This window comes from Vanacampus margaritifer, chromosome 15, assembly GCF_051991255.1.
Source record: "Vanacampus margaritifer isolate UIUO_Vmar chromosome 15, RoL_Vmar_1.0, whole genome shotgun sequence".
Classification (NCBI taxonomy): Eukaryota; Metazoa; Chordata; class Actinopteri; order Syngnathiformes; family Syngnathidae; genus Vanacampus; species Vanacampus margaritifer.
Window position 1 is genome coordinate 6,161,381 of NC_135446.1, and position 18,337 is coordinate 6,179,717.

The window sequence follows — 18,337 nt, forward strand, 5'->3', positions numbered from 1 at the left end:
TAAAACAGCTGGGAGCAAAGGGGGTTGCTTCAGTGAAAATGGCTGCCAGTGAATTGAGTTAATTGCTTAACCACAACATTTTCAATATTGTAATTGCAATTAATGGTGATTAATCACATTTTCTACTTCTGCTTTTACCTTCTTCTACAAAGCTTATCAAAATTGTCAGATATTTACTTAATGTATAATCATCAACTAGAAAGTATATTTACAATCAAAGACTGCTTTCTTTGATCCTCGAGTAGAATTAACTAATTAATTTCTCACTCTCAGGTTTACTGTAATTGTGCCCACAAGCAGCACACTTCAGAAGGGTTTGCGAGGACCCATGGACGGAATTTGAATAATCAATAGATTAATTCATTCTAAAAATATTCAATAGTGATAGCACTAATCTCAACTCTTTTTTTTTTTTAAAATACCCTTCTTATGCAGTATTGTTGTGACGAAAGCCTTTTTAGGCACACAACATAAGCATTTTCGAATGTCGCTGGTATATACGTAAGAAGTGAGACTTTTTTTGTTATGTCTTCACGAGAGAAATATACGCCGAGTTGCAGTGAGCTTTCCGAGCGAATCGATTCTAAAATTATTCGATAGTGACAACACTACTGATGTGCTTTCGCTATGTTGAGATTCGAGTGCACATTTAAAGGGGAGTGAAAGGAACTGCTTTGGTTGGCTATGACTCAAGCCGGGTGCGACCATTCCCACAGCGGTGCAGTCCCCTCTACATTTTGACGGTAAATTAAAAAAGATTCTTTATACTGAAGCTCCTCACTACTCAGTATAGTAAGCACTCGTCTCCTCACTATTATTACACAACAGCCGTGACTGAAAATAAGGAGATATATTTCACAACACTGCAGTAAATCCCTCTATATTTGGATGTTAAGATAGCGTCGTCTGTGACTGTGGGCAAAGGCCAATTAGCGCTGGCCACGCATGCAACCGTAATTAAAACGAGAGCAGAACACTAAGTACAAGTGACAAGGCCTCCAGAACAGCACCAGTCTAATCGCATTCTCCGACATACAAGGGACGCCGAGGGAGACACAGCACATCAGTTACTCCAGAATGTCTCCAAATGAAATACGGTTATGAATTGAATGACTGAAGATAAGGTTGATCAACACAAACGAATCGTAGGGTAAGACTTTACACGAATATGAAATATGTATTTCAGCTGTGACTGTAACTAATGATACACTTAATACATTTATTGAATAAATGCAGTATCATAAGAATCTCAGGCTTTTAAATGGAAAGCACTAAGCAAAGGACCCAGGGGGGAAGCCTCTGGCTTGCATCAAAAGGGCCTCAGCGAAACGTGTATGTGTGTAAAATGGTGTGTAGAACTGGAGAGACCACCCACACTTTTACAAAAGCTAACTGAGGCAGAATGAGAGGAAGAAAAGGGGAAGACGGCGTTCCATACAGTTGAGCAACCTGCAGTGCAATGCTGGTGACATATTTTCATTTTCAACTTCAGACTGACCTTTCACCTCCTTTCTGCTAGAACTTTATTACAGCACTGACCTGAGATATCCGTCCATCCATCCATCCATCCATCCATCCGTATTCTCCAAAAGTCACAGATTGACCACAGTACGACTAACTATGGAGAGCAGGTGTCCAGGTGGAGACAGGCATTCCAGTTATGTGAAATGGGAGTCAACACCAACCCGCCTTCTCCGTCCGTGAAGACATTTCGAAGTGGCAAGTAATGACAGCCATCGTGACCTGCTCCTTCAACAAGTACGTACACAGTAAATTCTGTAGAGTAAAATGGACTCTAGAGTAAAATTTACTCTATTTAGAGTGGGACCAAATAGACTCAGTTTTAGAGTCATATTTACACTTGGAAGAGAGTAAAATAAAGAATTAAAAAAAAAAAGTCACTCAAGGGTTGAAGAACAAACTCACAACATTCATCTTGGGTGACTGCTACACTACCACCTGAGCTATGTCCCTCCTGCAAGAGGAGACCAAAAACATCGACCAAAAAAAAAGACATTGTTTTTGGTCTTGGAGTTAGGAAGATTCCAGCTGACACGAGCGATTTATGAACAAACAGCAGGAGCTGCGTGGCTCAGGGAGTAGATCGGCTGTCTCCTAAGCTGAAGGTCGTGAGTTCGAGTGACTTATTTTTTCCTCTCAATTCTTTATTTTACTCTCTTTTAAGCGTAAATATGACTCTAAAACTGAGTCTATTTGGTCCCACTCTAAATAGAGTCAAATTTACTTTACGGAATTAACTGCGCACAACAACCAAGTGTCGACAAGCTTCCATTGGGCTGAGATACAGTGGTAATTGCGCAGTACTTTGTCATTGGGTCGTTCTAATAAGACGACGGCACAGCAGATAAGGCTGGTGTAGTCGGAGAGGGAGCAAGAGGAGGGAAGAAAGGCAGTGATCGGCCTATTGCATGCCTGTAGGCGCTTCGGATGAACAGCTGTTTTGGCAGAGGCTCCTGAGACAGTTTGAGTTGTGTAAACGTTTTCTGCAGGCATAGTAGTACTGTTGTCTCCTGATAGTAGAGCATAGAAAGCTAACAACATAACAAAACTGTACTTGAGGGTGTCTCTGCGCGTCACTTTCGAACAAATATTAGTCACAAATTAACTTTTTTGGAACACGTTGCTGTTATGGATTCTCTCAGAAGGCCACTTACAACTATGAAACTATTATTACCCATCGCCTCTATTAGGAGCAAGAGATAGCGTGATGAACTCTCAGACTTAAATCGATGATTCTTTAGTAATGTATAAGATAAAATGCAAAAAAGAAAAAATAAATTATGTAATATTTAATACAAACAGCTTCCATCTTAACTAGTTTGGCGTACTGCCAATAGCATAACATAAGCCAAAGAGCTGTCAAAATGAATCCATTAATCGACAAGTGAGCGATAACGAAAATTAATCGTTTGGAGCCTTTTTTTTTTCATTGTCCAAATCCTCTGATTTCAGCATATCAACAGTAATTGTTGATTGATTTCTGTAGTCCTTCATGAAAGACGACTGATTACTGAAGACTGAAAACATTTGCAATCATCTCTTTACATTAAAACGATGACCGAGCTGGTATCAATAGTACAACATCAATCCCCCCCTTTCTTTAATCACTATACAAAATACAAAATAACCACCAATCACTGGTTAAGTCATCAGGGGAAAAAATGCTTTTGTAATACACTTTAAAGAGATATTTGAATCATTGAGCCATTTTCAGCAGTAAAAAGTTCCTATTTTGTCCACAATTAATTTGATAACTTCATTACTTTTCATGTAAAATTAATTCCGTTAAAAAAAATAAAAATTCCCACTTACTGTCAACTGAAGATGACCTCACCTACGCCGAGGAAGTAGATAACGACCAAGCATGGTTCACCTGTTTTCTGGGTTTGGTCAGCAAAAAAATAACCCACTTACTCAGCACATGTGATGTCATCTTCAGTTGACAGCAAGTGGAAAAATCTGTTTTAATTAAGTTTTTCTACATGAAAAATAATGAAGTTATCAAATTAATTCTGGACAAAATATTAACTTTGTACTGCTGAAAATGGCTTAATGAGTCAAGCATCCTTTAATGCAGAATTCAAATGAATCTGATTAGCCTATTAATCGAATAATCAATAGATTAATCGATTCTAAAAATATTCGATAGTGACAGCACTAATTAGCCATGACGGCCTCTAGCCAGAGGCTGAGCAGCACTGTATTTGTTAACACAGGAGACATTTGTCTATAGCATACCTAGGAAGGTAGGTCAAGGCAAGCAAACGTCCATGGGCCATGTCACATGAGCAGGAGGGCCAGATCTGGCCTGCGTGCCTTGCATTGAACACCTGTGCTGTAGACTTGTGAGCTTCGTATGGAACAAGAACGTGCATACATGTGATTTCCATCAGTGCCCACAGTGGTGAGCTTGGAACGCGGTCCGAGTGGTTGCGGTCGTCTCTGCTATGCACCTTCACTCTCGCATGCAGCACTCGGCAGCATGAACACGTTTACAGCGGCCGGCTGGGTTCGGGAGCGGAGGAGCCGCAGATGAGCATTCATGAACTCACTGGAGATTTTGAGACGGCGCGGCCAGAATATTTCCTTCTTTCCATATCGGCCTGCGCCTCGAAGGCCTTCATTTGTCATCGGGCTTTCTCCGCCCTCCACTTAAAAGGATGACATACACATGGGCTGCATGATGTATTGGCTAATCTTGAGTGTGTCTTGTCAGATACATGGCCTATGTGCGTGTTGGCCAGTGCCTGAAGGAATAAATATTGATTTTGGCAGCGCTCCAGCTTGCCTGCAAATTGTCGCAATTTGCCGTTAAATTTTGAGTGAGGTCAGAGAAATTTTCTATATACTTGCGCATGTGTAACTAGTAACTTTAAAGGGATACTTCGCTCATTGAGCTCTTTTTAATAGTAGGAAGATAATATTTTGTCTATAATTAACTCATTTGCTCCCCAAAACGTATAAATACATTGTAATTTTTATGTTTTAAGTTTCCCAAAGACATATTTATAATTTTTTATGTATTTTCATGCTAGAGCATACAAAAGGCATTGATGCAGCCTCTGAACTGCAGAGAACGGGTGAAGCAATGATAGTAATTACAAAAAACGCTAGCAGGTGGCAACAGAGTGTAAGAGATCAACCAGGGCCATGTTGCAACAAGCTCTTTTTCCCAGTGTTTTCAACAGATTAGTGAATAATGATGAAACTTAGCTATATTATAATGCTAATATTTTTTTCCTGATGAAAGAAGAGACAATAATCTTTTTTGTGTTAGGTTCCATGTTTTTATAGCAATAGAACACAATATTCTGTGTGCCTTGCAAAATCAGTCAAAATCCAGTAAAACAGCCGGGAGCGAAGGGGGTTGCTTCTGGGAAAATGGCTGCGAGTGAATGAGTTCATGCGATAACTACAATATTTGTCACTATTATTTCATTAATATCTTTAAAAAACAAATTTTCCACTTCTTGTCGACTGAAGATGACATCAACTGTGCTGAGGAAATAGTTAACGATTAATCATGGCTCAAACAATTGAGCGTTTGTGGAATATGAATTAAGCAGGAAATTCTACCCATTTTTATCCATCTCAGGGGGCGGCCATTTTGCCACTTCCTGTCGACTGAATATTAAATCACAGTTGCTCAGAACTCAGGGAACAATCAATCATGGCTAATCTTCAGGAACGGAGTTGATGCATTTATAGTCAATGAAGAAATATGAATATTTGCTTTGCAAGTGAATTTACAGGACGTGGCCCTAAATGGGCCCCTAAAATTTCATGTTAAAGGGACACAGCTTTTATAGTCTGAGGCTTGAGCAATTTTAGGTGATTTAGAAAGAGGTGGCAAATCCAAGTCCAGTAAAAACCAGGCCACAGTTTGGCTTTAGCCCCTTGAGCTAGCTAGCGAGCCAGCTCCCTAGCTAGCCAGCTCCCTAGCTAGCTCAAGGGGCTCGCTAGCTAGCTCCCCGGTTGCTCAATTACCTGCTAAGGAACTAGCTAGCTAGCACAAGGGGCTAAAGCCAAACTGTGGCAGGGTTTTTACTTTCTTGACCTTGCCAGCTCTGGATTTAGAGAAGTGGGCCCTGCCAAATTGACATTCCTAAACGTTTGATTTTCATCCAAGTTTGTCATCTATTTACATAGTATGACAATACAGTAAAACTAACACACTCATAAAAATCCAGACTATACAGTCAGGCCCATTTTTTTTCTTGGCACTGACAACGGAAGCTTATCCAGTGACTGCATACTATTATGCAGATAAAATATGAAGAGACACTTGAATTTTTTTTTATGATAGCCCGGATAATATTGCACGTATAAGGGAGTACGCACATTCTTTCTTCTTCATCCGTCTACATATGAACGCGGCGGCGTGAAAATCAACCACAATGTCTTCTGTTGTCAACGCCGCAAGGAGACAGCCAAACTCAACACGGCTCGGCTCGATCTCAATACCATCTGCTTCCTGCTCACGCTTTCTTCCAAGCATCCCAAAAAGCGAGACTTCAACCCCGACGAGGACACATCTAGTCGCCGCTGGTGTCGCTACATCACGTGAAATCAAATGCCAAGGGAAAGAAATGCTCGGAATGGGGTGTCATGTGGGATTTGCTGGGAGCTGACCACACACCCAAATCACCCAAAACTACCCCGATTAATCCGGCAGCGGAGGAAAACGAGGAGGTGGAGAGATGTAAAGTTTCCATTCGCTGAGGAAAAATGAGGCTCCTGCATTCCCAGACTGTGTTTCATATTGTATAAGGTCTGGCTGTGTGAAAGTGAATCACAAACACACACACACTTAAGAGCATGAAAATCTCAATGGAATACCTTGGATGCATTGTACTTTGACGACTGCAGGCTGCACGATGCGCTGGGGGATTAACAGTGCGCACGTGTCATCGCTGAATCAGTCAGGCGAAAGATTACATTTCAAAAATCAAAGTGGCATCCAAACAGCAGCTCTTTACGCTCAACACTTCAATATTTTGTTGATAATTCATTGTCAAATGAATGTGACATACAAATGATTTTAGATTTTAGAAGTTTCATGCATACGCTTCAATACAGTAACAGTATAAGCATGTGAGGTGCAGATATTATTTCTGTCTACTGGGGGAGCGCCGTCCACACATACATTATTACATGATTATGAATGTGTTTGCATTTTAGGGCTGCATGATTATGGAAAAAATACTAATCACGATTATTTTAGTAATAATTGAAATCACGATTATTCAAGTGATTTTTTTGGGGACAAAACAAGAAAATGTTAAAACATTTCAAAATATTAAGATAAATCAAATTCTTTGAAACACTATTTAAGTTCCTTTTGAACCAAAAACTATTTAGAGCTGCTTGATTATGAAGAAAATATTAATCACGATTAATTTGGTATTAATTGAAATCACGATTAGGACGATCATTTGTTTTTTGGTAAACAAAAAAATGGTTTAACGTAAAAAAAATTAAAGCAAATACATTTCTTTGAGACATTATAATCATGCAAGTTCCTTTTGGACCAAACAAGATTTATTAAATTAGTTATCTAAAAAAAAGTTTAACAACTAATAATTGGTGACATACCTAATATTTTATTTTTGTTCAGGATTATGCCAATTTTGTAATTGTGGAGTGTAATAATTTAAATTGTAATTGAATTTCCATAAATTGCACAGCTTTAATGCATTTAGTAGTCTACTAGAGTGACGTCGACATACTATAGATTGGCATCAGCCATTAGCCTTTGTGGTGTAGTGGTAGGCTTTCAGAATGTCATTTGATTACTTTGTTACTGTTAAACAAAGCAATTCATTCAAACTACAGGTGGTAGGCTATATTCAATTAGCAAGTGATGTTTACTTTACCGGAGATAATGTACTGGGGAAAAAAAGTAAGTCAACCTTGCTTTAGTGAGGGCTAACTTTCTACTATAAATGTCTCTTTGTGGTCCACTTTATTAAGATTGTCCTAACATTTGAATAGAAACTCCACCTGAGTACACTTCATTGGCACTTTTGTAGTTTAGTTAACCAAACTGTTGCTTCAATTCAATCACACAAATTTACTAAACAGCCTTTGAAACATTTAGATAAACCGCACACATTGGCCAATACTGAATTAAGTGTGAGGATTTAATGCACACATTTAATTAGAAAATCTCTGAGAAAAACAAATGAAACTTGCTTTCCATAAATTTAATTAGGAAACAATTATATGGAAACCAGCTTGGGGAAAAAAAACTATTCTGCAAGCAAGCTTATATTCTTCTACACTTGATGCACTGAATTTGTCAAAGTTATTAACTAGCATGTTGGCTTTTTTGCAACCAAGTGATTGATGGCCAAAGGTTTGAAAATTAAACTCATTAAATGATTTTTTCATGTACTCTGTAACACAACTACAACTTCCAGGAAAGTGCCTTCATTAGGACTAATTAACTTCCTAATGACAAATCCTTGTTTTTGGAAAGCAAAAAGAATGTTGAGACATCATTTTTGCAACGTTTGTTTAATTTTCCACTGATCTCACTGCACGCTGTCACTCGTCACTCAGTCCGTCGTTTTTCTTGTCAAATCGTTCAGTGGGTGAGTGAGGAGCTGCTCTTGTTAATAAACACGTGAAGGCAGCTAAAAACACCTGCGCCGGCTTGGACCGACTGTTTATATGTTCTCCAACAGCACGCTTGGAGCAAAGTCACACTTAAATTGCAGTAAAAACAGCGCGCCAACACACCATATCCATCATCCCCCATCAAGCAGCTCTCGAACAGAACATTTAAAATGCAAATATTTGGTCCCACCAAAAAAATTAATAAATCTAATTAATTCCAGCTGCAGCTTGTCTCACAATGAAGCACTACAGTAAAGCAGAAAGGATGATAAATCCCAAAGGTCAACTGCTAATCCAATTCCCCAAAATAAAGAGCAGCCAAAAAGAGCTAATGCTAACAGAACTCCAGCCTTAATTTAAAATCCTGTTTCATTTAAAGGGTGACATTTGCATTACAAGTTGAATCTCTGTTGCTGATATCCAGAGGTGGGTCGAGTAGCCAAAAATTGTACTCAAGTAAGAGTACCGTTACTTCAAAATAATATTACTCAAGTAAAAGTAAATAGTAATCAAAAAAGTCCCTCAAGTACTAGTAAAAAGTAACTAGTAACTGCTTGAACATAAAGTCGGATTGAGAAAAAAAATGTCATCAGACAGACAAATATATAAAAGTATGTGCAAAGTCTGGCATCTTCAAATAACAAAAAAAAAAACGTTAGCCCAAGCATGCACAATCCATTCACAAAATGTGGCGTAACTCTTAAAGCAAAAGCACCAAGACATAATCTTTCAGTTGACTCTTTCTCACCCTGCCTGCCAGTCCTCAACCAGGGCCACAATTCCTGTATATAAGCAATGTGTCCCCGGTAATGCTCCCATACAGTCAAGCGGAGCGCTTTACCCAAGTCACACAACAAAATTTACAGATTTTAGAATTCGGTGCACCACAAAAGGCGCATTTCATTATTAGGCCCGCCGTCGATTATTAAGAACATTTAAGACTTTTAAGTACGCCTTATGGCCATTAAAATAGGGTAAATTTAATGTATGAAATGGGGGTAACGACTCTAGTGTCGTCCATTATAGATCTACATCTACTCAAGTAAAAGTATTGTATGGTAAAACTACTTCGAAGTATTTTTTTTCAAAAAGTTGCTCAAGCAAATGTAACTTGTTACCACCCACCTCTGCTCATATCATAAACTGTCAACTTTTATAAGGACGCTGCATCCTGCTAAACTGGAAAGCTAAAAGGCATCCAAATCCCTCACAGACTCGGCATGTTTGTAGTGCATCAAAAGACGACTGCTCACTGCTGGTGCTGCTCCATATGACCAAATATGGAAGGAAAACATGCGGCCTTTCCCGTAACCAAGCTGGGAAAAAGGAGGGGAAAAAAAGAAAAGGTTTTCTTGCATGCTGTGTGCATAGCGCGATAGCAGCGCTCTCACACTAACGTCACAGTGGCTGGAGTTGGCGCCCACTCAATACTGCGTGACTGATGGCCACGCTGGACCCACTGACACACACATGCATGTACACGCTACCACTAACACACCCATTATTTCACCGCGCAGACGTTTCACCCTTAGCCGCACTCTGGTAAGCTACATTCCACTCAGTCAAAAAAAAAGAAGTCAAAAGCTCTCCATTTAAATGAAACTGTGCCTCGTGTCTTCTACATGTTTTGACGTTCTCATGTCACTGCAAACATGTCTGTGGACGCTTCACAAGAAGCTTGGATGCCAGTGGTGCAACCACACAACAAAACGATAATGAATCAAATGTTTTCCATGTTCCGACGTTGGTTCTCGTCATGTGCCTCACAGCTTGCATTAGCTTTGACGGCAAGCGAAAAATGCCTGTCAACACTCTGAGAATCAATCTACAAGCGAAAAATGCCTGTCAACACTCTGAGAATCAATCTATTGTTCATATAATGGGCACATAAAGATGAACGTTGAAAAAGTACAAGTTGTTTATAGCAGTAGCCATCTGTTGGCCAGGAGGTTACAAAGCTTCATGCTAAGCTAAGATGCGCTATGCTTGCTGGAGCTTGAAATAGGGACTCACAAGAATACATTGTTTGTGCTAACAGTAGTAAAACCGTATTTTCATCACCATTGTGATATCACTAAATAGAATCATTCATCAAGTTTAATCTAACAAACTAGCATAACTATGATTTCATTCATTTGATCTCAACTTTTGAAAGTACATGTCAACCTGTTCAATGTTTCAGTACTTTTCGCACAACTGTTCAGCAGAACAGGCGCTAAATCCATGAAAATGTCCACAAATGTCCACTTCTATACCTTTATGTGGCTTGTCCAGGCTTGCTGTGTCTCTGTTGCAACCGCTTGTTGACACTTGAACCTCAGCGGCCACCACCCTCTAAGAACATCATGTTTGAAACATCACAATAGCGAGGTATGTACTGTTAATCAATTGTGGCGTCATCTTGGTCTCGTGATGTCACAAAGTAAACAGTATGATGAGGAGGACTGTTTGAAATACCAATATATATACATATACATACATATATATACATACATATATACATACATTTATATATATACATATATACATACATTTATATATATACATATATACATACATTTACATATATACATATATATATATATATATATACATATACATATATACATCCATTTATATATATATAGATATATACATACATTTATATATATACATATATATACACATATATATACATATATATATATATACATATATGCATACATATACACATACATATATATATACATATATACATATATATATACATATATATACATACATATACACATACATATATATACATATATACATCCATTTATATATATACATATATACACATATATATACATATATACACATATATACACATATATATATATATATATATATATACATATATATATATATATATACATATATATATTAGTGCTGTCAAAGTTAAACTCGATTATCACAAAATTACATTAATCGTGTATTAATGCAGATTAATCATACTATTAATCTTGACCACAGATGATCCTTTACTTTCACAGCGGATGGTTACGTAAAAGGTAGCACAAGTTGTGTTAATAAAGTTAACTGCATGCATTAAAGTAAAGCATTTAATAAATGTTTGCGTATGACATTCCGAATATATAATACGATTGAGGTATTTTTTTTTCCATTTTAAATTATGCAAGTAATTACCTGATTAGAAAAAGAGGATGAGTGTGAAGTTGATCAAATAAATAAGTGTCGAAAGAATTAACACATAACAAGTGCTCTTCATATTTGTACAAATTAGTAAAATTCTAACGTGATTAATCTGATTAAAAATGTTTGTAGTTTGACAACTCTAATATATATATATATATATATATATATATATATATATATATATATATATATATATATATATATATATTAGGTGTGTGCCCAGAAAATCGATTCTCATAAGAATCACGATTCTCATTTAGTACGATTCAAAATCGATTTTATTTCAATTGTTTTATACTGTCTTGCCTTTGTCTGTGTGCGCCTTTATTTGGAGCGCTGTTCATGTTGTACAAATTTTGGCCACTTAGGGGCAGTGTGGTTCCACGCGGCCTAATACACTGTTAAGTTGTTGCCACATTAGAGAGTAGAAGGAAAGTCACGATCAAGTTATTCCAATAAAAGTTGTTTTTTTTGCAGTGTGCAGTTCTTTTGAGTGATAAAAGTGCCGCGAGTAGCGCGGTAATAAGCATTAGTGAGTCAGACTGGAGTAGATCATTACAGTTCCTTGCACATCTATAGATTGAAGCAAAAATCATTGTCAATCAAATCATTTTGAATCAAAAATCGTTCTTAACTCTTTGACTGCCAAAAACGTTAAATAACGTTTCGTAAAATCCTATGGAGGAGTGCCAAAGACCTTAAAAGACGTTTTTTTTTCAAAACAGGTGAAACTAACCATTTTCTATTGTTGATTACTCAAAAACGGAATAAGGTAGAAACAAACTTTTTTTTTTCTGATGGAAGATGAGAGTCCAATCTTGTTTTGGCAGTATGTGTGTTTCCATAGTCCAAACACATAATTTTCTATGGACCTTGAAAGATCAGTCAAAATGCTTAAAATCGGCTCGCACCCACGGCATCCCTTTTCTGAAAATGTCTGGCAGTCAAAGAGTTAATCGAAAATTGATTCTGAATCGAATCGCAGACCCAAAAATGGGAATCAAATTGTGAGACATTCAAAGATTCCCACCCCTAAAATATATATATATATATATATATATATATCAAATTTCATGTTTTTCAAAAATCTGTACTTTTAGGCCAGTCTCAAGTATTGAAAACAGGCTTCCTCTCTTTGATGTTGGAATGTTAACGCATGACAAAACATGATGTTTTTGCCCCCCACCCCACGCAAAATTTGATGGAAATTGTCTTTTGTTTGTGCTGCGTTTCTGCTGGTTTGTGCCATAAAAAGTTTCGCTTGTGCTATTACTGTTTTGCAGTTATTATAAATAATTTTTCAGGCTATCCAGAGTTCACCCAGCCCCCCATCTATTGAGAAACAGACCCGAAATGTGTCAATTTGTTTGTGCTACGTTTGTGCTGGATTGTGCAGTTAAAATGTTTGTTTGTGCTGCAACGGTTTTATAGATATTAAACATTTTAGTTTTGTGTGATGATGTCAACCAGCCCCCACGTTTAGTTCAGATTGGAGCCAAAATGGTGCCAATTGTTTGTGCTGCGTTAGTGCTGGTTTGTGCAGTCAAAATGTTCGTTTGTGCTGCGACGGTTTTATAGATTTGGCACATTTTAGCATTGGTGGTGACGCCGGCTGTCTTTATTTGTTTTGGATGCGGTCTATCGAGAAAGTTTGTCCTATGGTACCACGCTCAGTGAATCGCTCGTTTAGTTATTAATTCCATGTAATAACTTGGAATTAACTTTAGTTTTGCATGTTTCTGCGTACTCTTCAAGATCCTGGAATGCCACCAGTTGCAGGATGAACTTCAGGTTAACATTTTACTCTTTTGTAGCTTTTTTGCTAGCTAGGCTACATAAAAACTTTTAACGTTTTCACTGCTCCAAATTACTTTTAGTTCGAGCATCTATCCATCTATTTTCTCAACCGCTTATCTCGCAATTGAGTGCTGGAGCCAATCCCAGCTGTCTTCGGGCATTAGTCTCCAATAACCGTATCATGTATGCATATTTTTGTAAAACGTTTTTCTTATGTTCATTCCTTATTAGCATGCATTAAGCCCATGTGATTATTTGATGAAAGATGCTCACAATAAACCGAAACATCTTGTGTGACCATATCGTCAGAGACAAAACACTTAATTTATATACATGCATTAGAAGTTTGACATGACAGTCTGCAGAAGAAATTAATGTTGGAACAACGATTTAATGTGTCAAAACACACACACGCACACACAAACAAACAAACATACACACAAAATATCAAACAATATGTGTTAATCATTGCTTTGTACAAAACACAGCATGTGGGTAGATCTTTGTGTTATCTGATGCTGCTTTCACTCCGCTTCCCAGGTCATCATACATCTCCCAGGTGCATGCAGTCCTCCTGCAATATGCCACATAATGACCAAGGGAATCCTGGCTCAAGCCTCTTTGAAATGCGATGACCGCTCTCAAAGTGAAGGTCTTCTCTTGCAGCACCAGACTGGATGGCAACTCAAGCAAGGAAACTTGTGCACAACTGCTCCCAAGGTCAGTGTCAATCCACACGACTTCTCCCAGACTGTAGCTGTGGGAAACCGTCCCTGAACAAACAGCTTTTCCCGTACTGTCTTGCTGTTTAAATGTGTCAGGACACTGAGATGGATTTTGGATTGGTCGGAGGCAGGTAGAGTCAGGAAGGTTGAGTCCTTCTTCAGCTGCGACCTGAAGATGAGCCATGCCATAGGTCTGCAGTGTATCAATTTTGGTACACACGAGTGGAACTTCCCTCGTTACAAGTGTGCTTAAACTGCAGAACTGTGAGGAACATTGTTTCTTTAAATAAACACTTGGAAGGTTCCTCATGGCGCTCTCAATCACAGTCGAGATGTGGCAATGTGCATCAATTTGGAGAGCGCCAGAGGTTAGGTTGACAGGTGTGAATATTTCCCTCAGCAGTTCTGCCCTCTGTGAGTACACCCGTTGGTTCACTCCCCATGTGGTCATTGTTTTCACCAGGTGGAGGAACTGGTTCTCACATTTGTTGCTACGAACAGCTTTTTCAAATGAAAAGCTGTCACAAAAAGAACAACACAAGCTCTGAAAAACAGCATCAAATGCACACGTGTTCAGCACGGAGACTTTCAATTTGCCAAGTTTAACAGGCTGCTGATGGTTTCCATTTTTTAATAACTGCACCTTGACTTTTTTACGGCCCACAGATGGATCAACATGCAGCCATTCAGGACAAGGAGAGAGATTTGAAGTCATCTTCCTTTTTTTGGGTGGAACCACTAAGCTTCTCCAGTTTTCCACTTCATTGTTCAGATTTATTGTCGCAGCATCAGATTCCTCACCAGGTTGAGCATCATTTTTAATTTTGTGTTCATCAGTCCGAGTAGTAGTGAAGACATTGTCAGGTCCTGTGACAGTCGTAGCATTGACATCATCCGCCTTATTACTTTTTTGTTTTGCATAACAAATCCGCATGTTTGCCTCAATGAAGGAAAGGTGACGAGCGACAAAGCGGTCAACACCAATGGGTAGGCTGTCATGCTTGAAAAGTCCATTTTTGAGGATGTTGAACTCCGCTTCAACAGCAGCGGACTTTGCAGTGATGCTGGGGCTTCTGAAGAGAGGGACCATTATTCCTGTCCAGAGTGGTAAGTAACTTCCAAGTCCTATTATGTGGGGAATGATCTCAGGGAGAAAGTGGATGTTATTTCTATCCCCATTAGCCATGATGGCAAGTGACTTGCTCTCCTCACAGATTTCTGTCACCCACCGTCGGGCGTTAGTCTGGATCTGCTGATTGGACGCATCGGCTGGTTCTTGTGCCTCAACCTCTTCATCTGGAATGCTGACAATTTCTTCAGCAATTTTAACATTCAGGTACTTCTTGCACTTTTCTGATGGGAGCGGTGCTCCGGAACCGTCATTACCTTCTGATTCACTAAGTGCCACAACAGTGATGGCTCGTAGAAGTTCTTTTGATTGTTCCACACATTGTGACTTCAGAAGCTGTGCTAATGACCTCACAAAGAAATGTTTAACACAATATCTTTTGTTTTTCAGGCAGTCCCACTGGCAGATCATCTTGAGGCAGTGTGCAACATCTACCCTGACAAAACATGGGGGCAGGTTTGCATGTTCATCCCCAAGTAAGACTTTAAAACATTCATTGATGTAGCTCTTCAAGTCAGGATGAGGGGTAAAAGCTTTGACTAGAGCTCCAAGGATGGCCAGCGAAAAATCACTCACGGCTTCTTTTGGAACAGGTGCACCTGCATCAATCCATTCCTTCAGCCACTGCGTGATAGCACAAATATCATGTTTCTCTGACAGCATCTGCACCACGGGTATACTAGAGCCGTTATGCCCTGTCATAACACCCTGGTAAAGGAAGATATGACCCGATGAGCCATTCGGTCTCACTAGCTTTTTAACTACTGAGCCAGTTGCATCAAAACATACTGTTGGTTGACATTTTTGGGATAATGTCTTGTACACATGCATCTGCGTTTGGCTCCAGTAGTGACAGAAAAACGTGTCCAGTCCAATGTCTTTAATGCTACCACTGTGAGGTGCACTGTACTTAAGCAGCTGCAATGACAAAATGGGGTTTTTGTCACCTAACGCCATGTTATTTTTCTCCTGTTTAGCCTTGCGCAGGGTGGCCAAATTTGGGAGATGGCTTTGCTCAGGATCTCCGAAGTCCATCAGTTTCTCCGCATGTGATGCCCGCCATACATGTGGTTCCATCCTGCCCTCAACGTGTTCTTGAGCTATCTGCGCACGCAAATGACCTGGCATGAAGCGCTTTGAGCTGCCAGTGTGCAGGGAGTCATCACTGTTCTTAATGTAACAATTGAGCATCATTGGACTATTGATTTTGGGTTTTTTGTCACAATTAATGCTGAGAAGGCCGTGACACTCCTTGCAGTATCCTCTGATTTCAATATAATTGTTTGTGGCTAATGGAAAGACCTTGGCTCGTTTAAAAACAAATGTGCAAGGAACTTTTACTGCTTTCCAGATTTGCTCATTTATGATGTGGGTCCAGGTGCCAGGCTTAAAAATTTTATATTTTCTTTCTTGGGTTTGACAGTACTTATCTTTGTATATAGCCTTTTCTGGAATAAATTTTCTCCACTTGTCAAAAGGCACTTGAATCTGAAAGGACCGTTCAGGGAAAAGGGGCTCTGATTCTGAGCCCGTGTGATCGCTAGTTTCAGGATCAGTTTCAGCTTCAAAACCCAAAGCTGACCAGACGTTATGTCTGTTTGTCTTAACAAAGGTGTATATAGCCTTTGCAGACATCTTTTTCCCCAACTTCTCACTCAGATCCATCCACACAGTGTCTTTTGGAGTGGCTATGTTGCCGTTTTGGTGTATGGCCTCTTTTGATGAGCAGAGAACAGCAAAAATTGAGTCCTTGTCTACTGCTGGTTGTTTGGGCATCTAGTTTAAGGATAAATAAATATAATTAGGATGCATTACTTGAATAATTTTGCCCTTGGCTGAAAAAAAAACATAATACACTCCCAGGACTCCAGACTTCTCCTAAATGGTGGCATTTTGCCCCTAAAATTTGAGACAGTACAACTAAATAGATTATTTTTATCAGTAATATAGAAATGGATGGATGTGACAATGAGTAGAAAAGTGAAATTTCAATTTTTGAAAATAGGGGGGGGGGGGGGGGAGTACTTCTGGAGCCCTGACTGTGTACTAAACTTCAGGTGCTTGGCTTTCAATCAAGTGTTTTTGGAAATGGTCTAGAGCTCAAGTTCGGTCCTCGAGAGCCTCTATCCAGCCTGTTTTCCATGTTTCCCTCCCGCAGCACAGCTGAATCTAATGATTGCTAATCAGCAAGCTTTGCAGAAGCCTGATAACGATCCTGATCATGAGTCAGGTGTGTTAGTGGAGAGAAACATGGAAAACAGGCTGGATAGGGGCTGTCGAGGATCGAACTTGAGCACCCCTGGTCTAGAGTCTACACCAGCTGTTGGAAATCCAATGCAATGAGGTGCTTGTAGACAAAAATAGAAATATAAAATAGTATACATCATTAAGCTATATTATGAATTATTATTAAAAATTACGTTTTCCCTACGAGGTCAATGCAGTTGCTAAAGTGTCTACATGTGAATAATGTCATCTAACTAGCTAGTGGGTATAAATATTTTCAGTCGTTTTGCACTGTAGACATTACTCTGAGTCAGTGATGCCTTTCATTATTTACATTAACTCATTTTGTACACATTTTACTTACATTGGTGGATAGATGAAGTAAAGCTTGAAACTTGAAGTTAGCAGGCAGAGTTTCAAAAATGGACCAAAAAGACGAATACCAACCATCTGCGTGAATACAGTTTATTATTTGTACACGTGCCCATGGTGGGGGTTAGGGGTACACTGAAAAAAGTGTGTTGGATTTGTTTTTTAAAGAAGAAAAAATGGACATTGGTTGCACACATTAAAGTTATGTTTTACCAACATGAATATTGTGCAAAATAAAATATTTATCTTGTCAGCATAACTTCTCAAGGTCGACTGTTGTGTCCATTTAGAGTTTTTTTTTCTTCTACGTGCTAACAGCATAGAAACTGAAGGAATGTTTTTTTTGTTTTATTTGTTTATTATGTACTCGGGATTAAATTAAAATGGACAAAATTGTCGGTATGAAAGAAAAAGCATATGTAGTAAGTTAATGAAAATCTGACTTCTGAATTGTGTTTCAACAGAATTATTTTAGTAAAACAAATGCACGAGAAAGGCATGGACAAAAATGAAGGTATTTGTTGCACAATGTTTTGAGGCAATCACGGCATACAAATGAACTTTTGTAACTTTCATTGAGACTTCGATCTGCACCTCTCAGCAGTTGGGCCCACTCTTGATCCAGTTATCACAGATTTGAAGGTTGCTTTGTCCAGACGTCGTGTTCCATTGCCTTCCACAGCTGCATGGTTAATAGTAATAATAAGCAGCACAGGCGACGTGGCTTGGTCACACAAAACCTCACTGAGTGTGGTAGGCTACTATGAGA

The 18,337-nt window shown here is 38.9% G+C and overlaps 2 protein-coding genes across 8 annotated transcripts in view; one reads left to right on the forward strand and one right to left on the reverse strand.

Moving 5' to 3' along the window:
- cald1a (caldesmon 1a) overlaps positions 1-18,337 on the reverse strand; it is a 70,996-nt gene that overhangs the window by 36,299 nt on the left and 16,360 nt on the right. Inside the window, exon 1 of one of the 5 annotated variants that reach the window (XM_077543962.1) lies at positions 10,398-10,491. The exons of the other annotated variants lie outside the window; for them this stretch is intronic. The gene's annotated coding sequence lies outside the window, so the exon portion shown is untranslated. Of the gene's footprint in view, positions 1-10,397; positions 10,492-18,337 lie in introns of those variants that run through there. 5 annotated transcript variants of the gene reach the window in all.
- Positions 1,039-16,836, forward strand: LOC144034864 (uncharacterized). Of its 3 annotated transcripts, XM_077543965.1 has the most exons (9): positions 1,039-1,150; positions 1,520-1,758; positions 10,417-10,512; positions 13,657-13,836; positions 14,508-14,645; positions 14,792-14,948; positions 15,056-15,177; positions 15,361-15,446; positions 15,948-16,836. In XM_077543965.1, the coding sequence occupies exons 6-9, from the start codon at positions 14,825-14,827 to the stop codon at positions 16,021-16,023; spliced, it is 408 nt and encodes a 135-aa protein (XP_077400091.1). In that variant the 5' UTR covers positions 1,039-1,150; positions 1,520-1,758; positions 10,417-10,512; positions 13,657-13,836; positions 14,508-14,645; positions 14,792-14,824; the 3' UTR covers positions 16,024-16,836. The 3 variants fall into 3 exon arrangements, with proteins under 3 accessions (XP_077400091.1, XP_077400093.1, XP_077400092.1); XM_077543966.1 differs by lacking the exon at positions 1,520-1,758 and having other exon boundaries at positions 1,051-1,150; XM_077543967.1 differs by lacking the exons at positions 1,520-1,758; positions 10,417-10,512.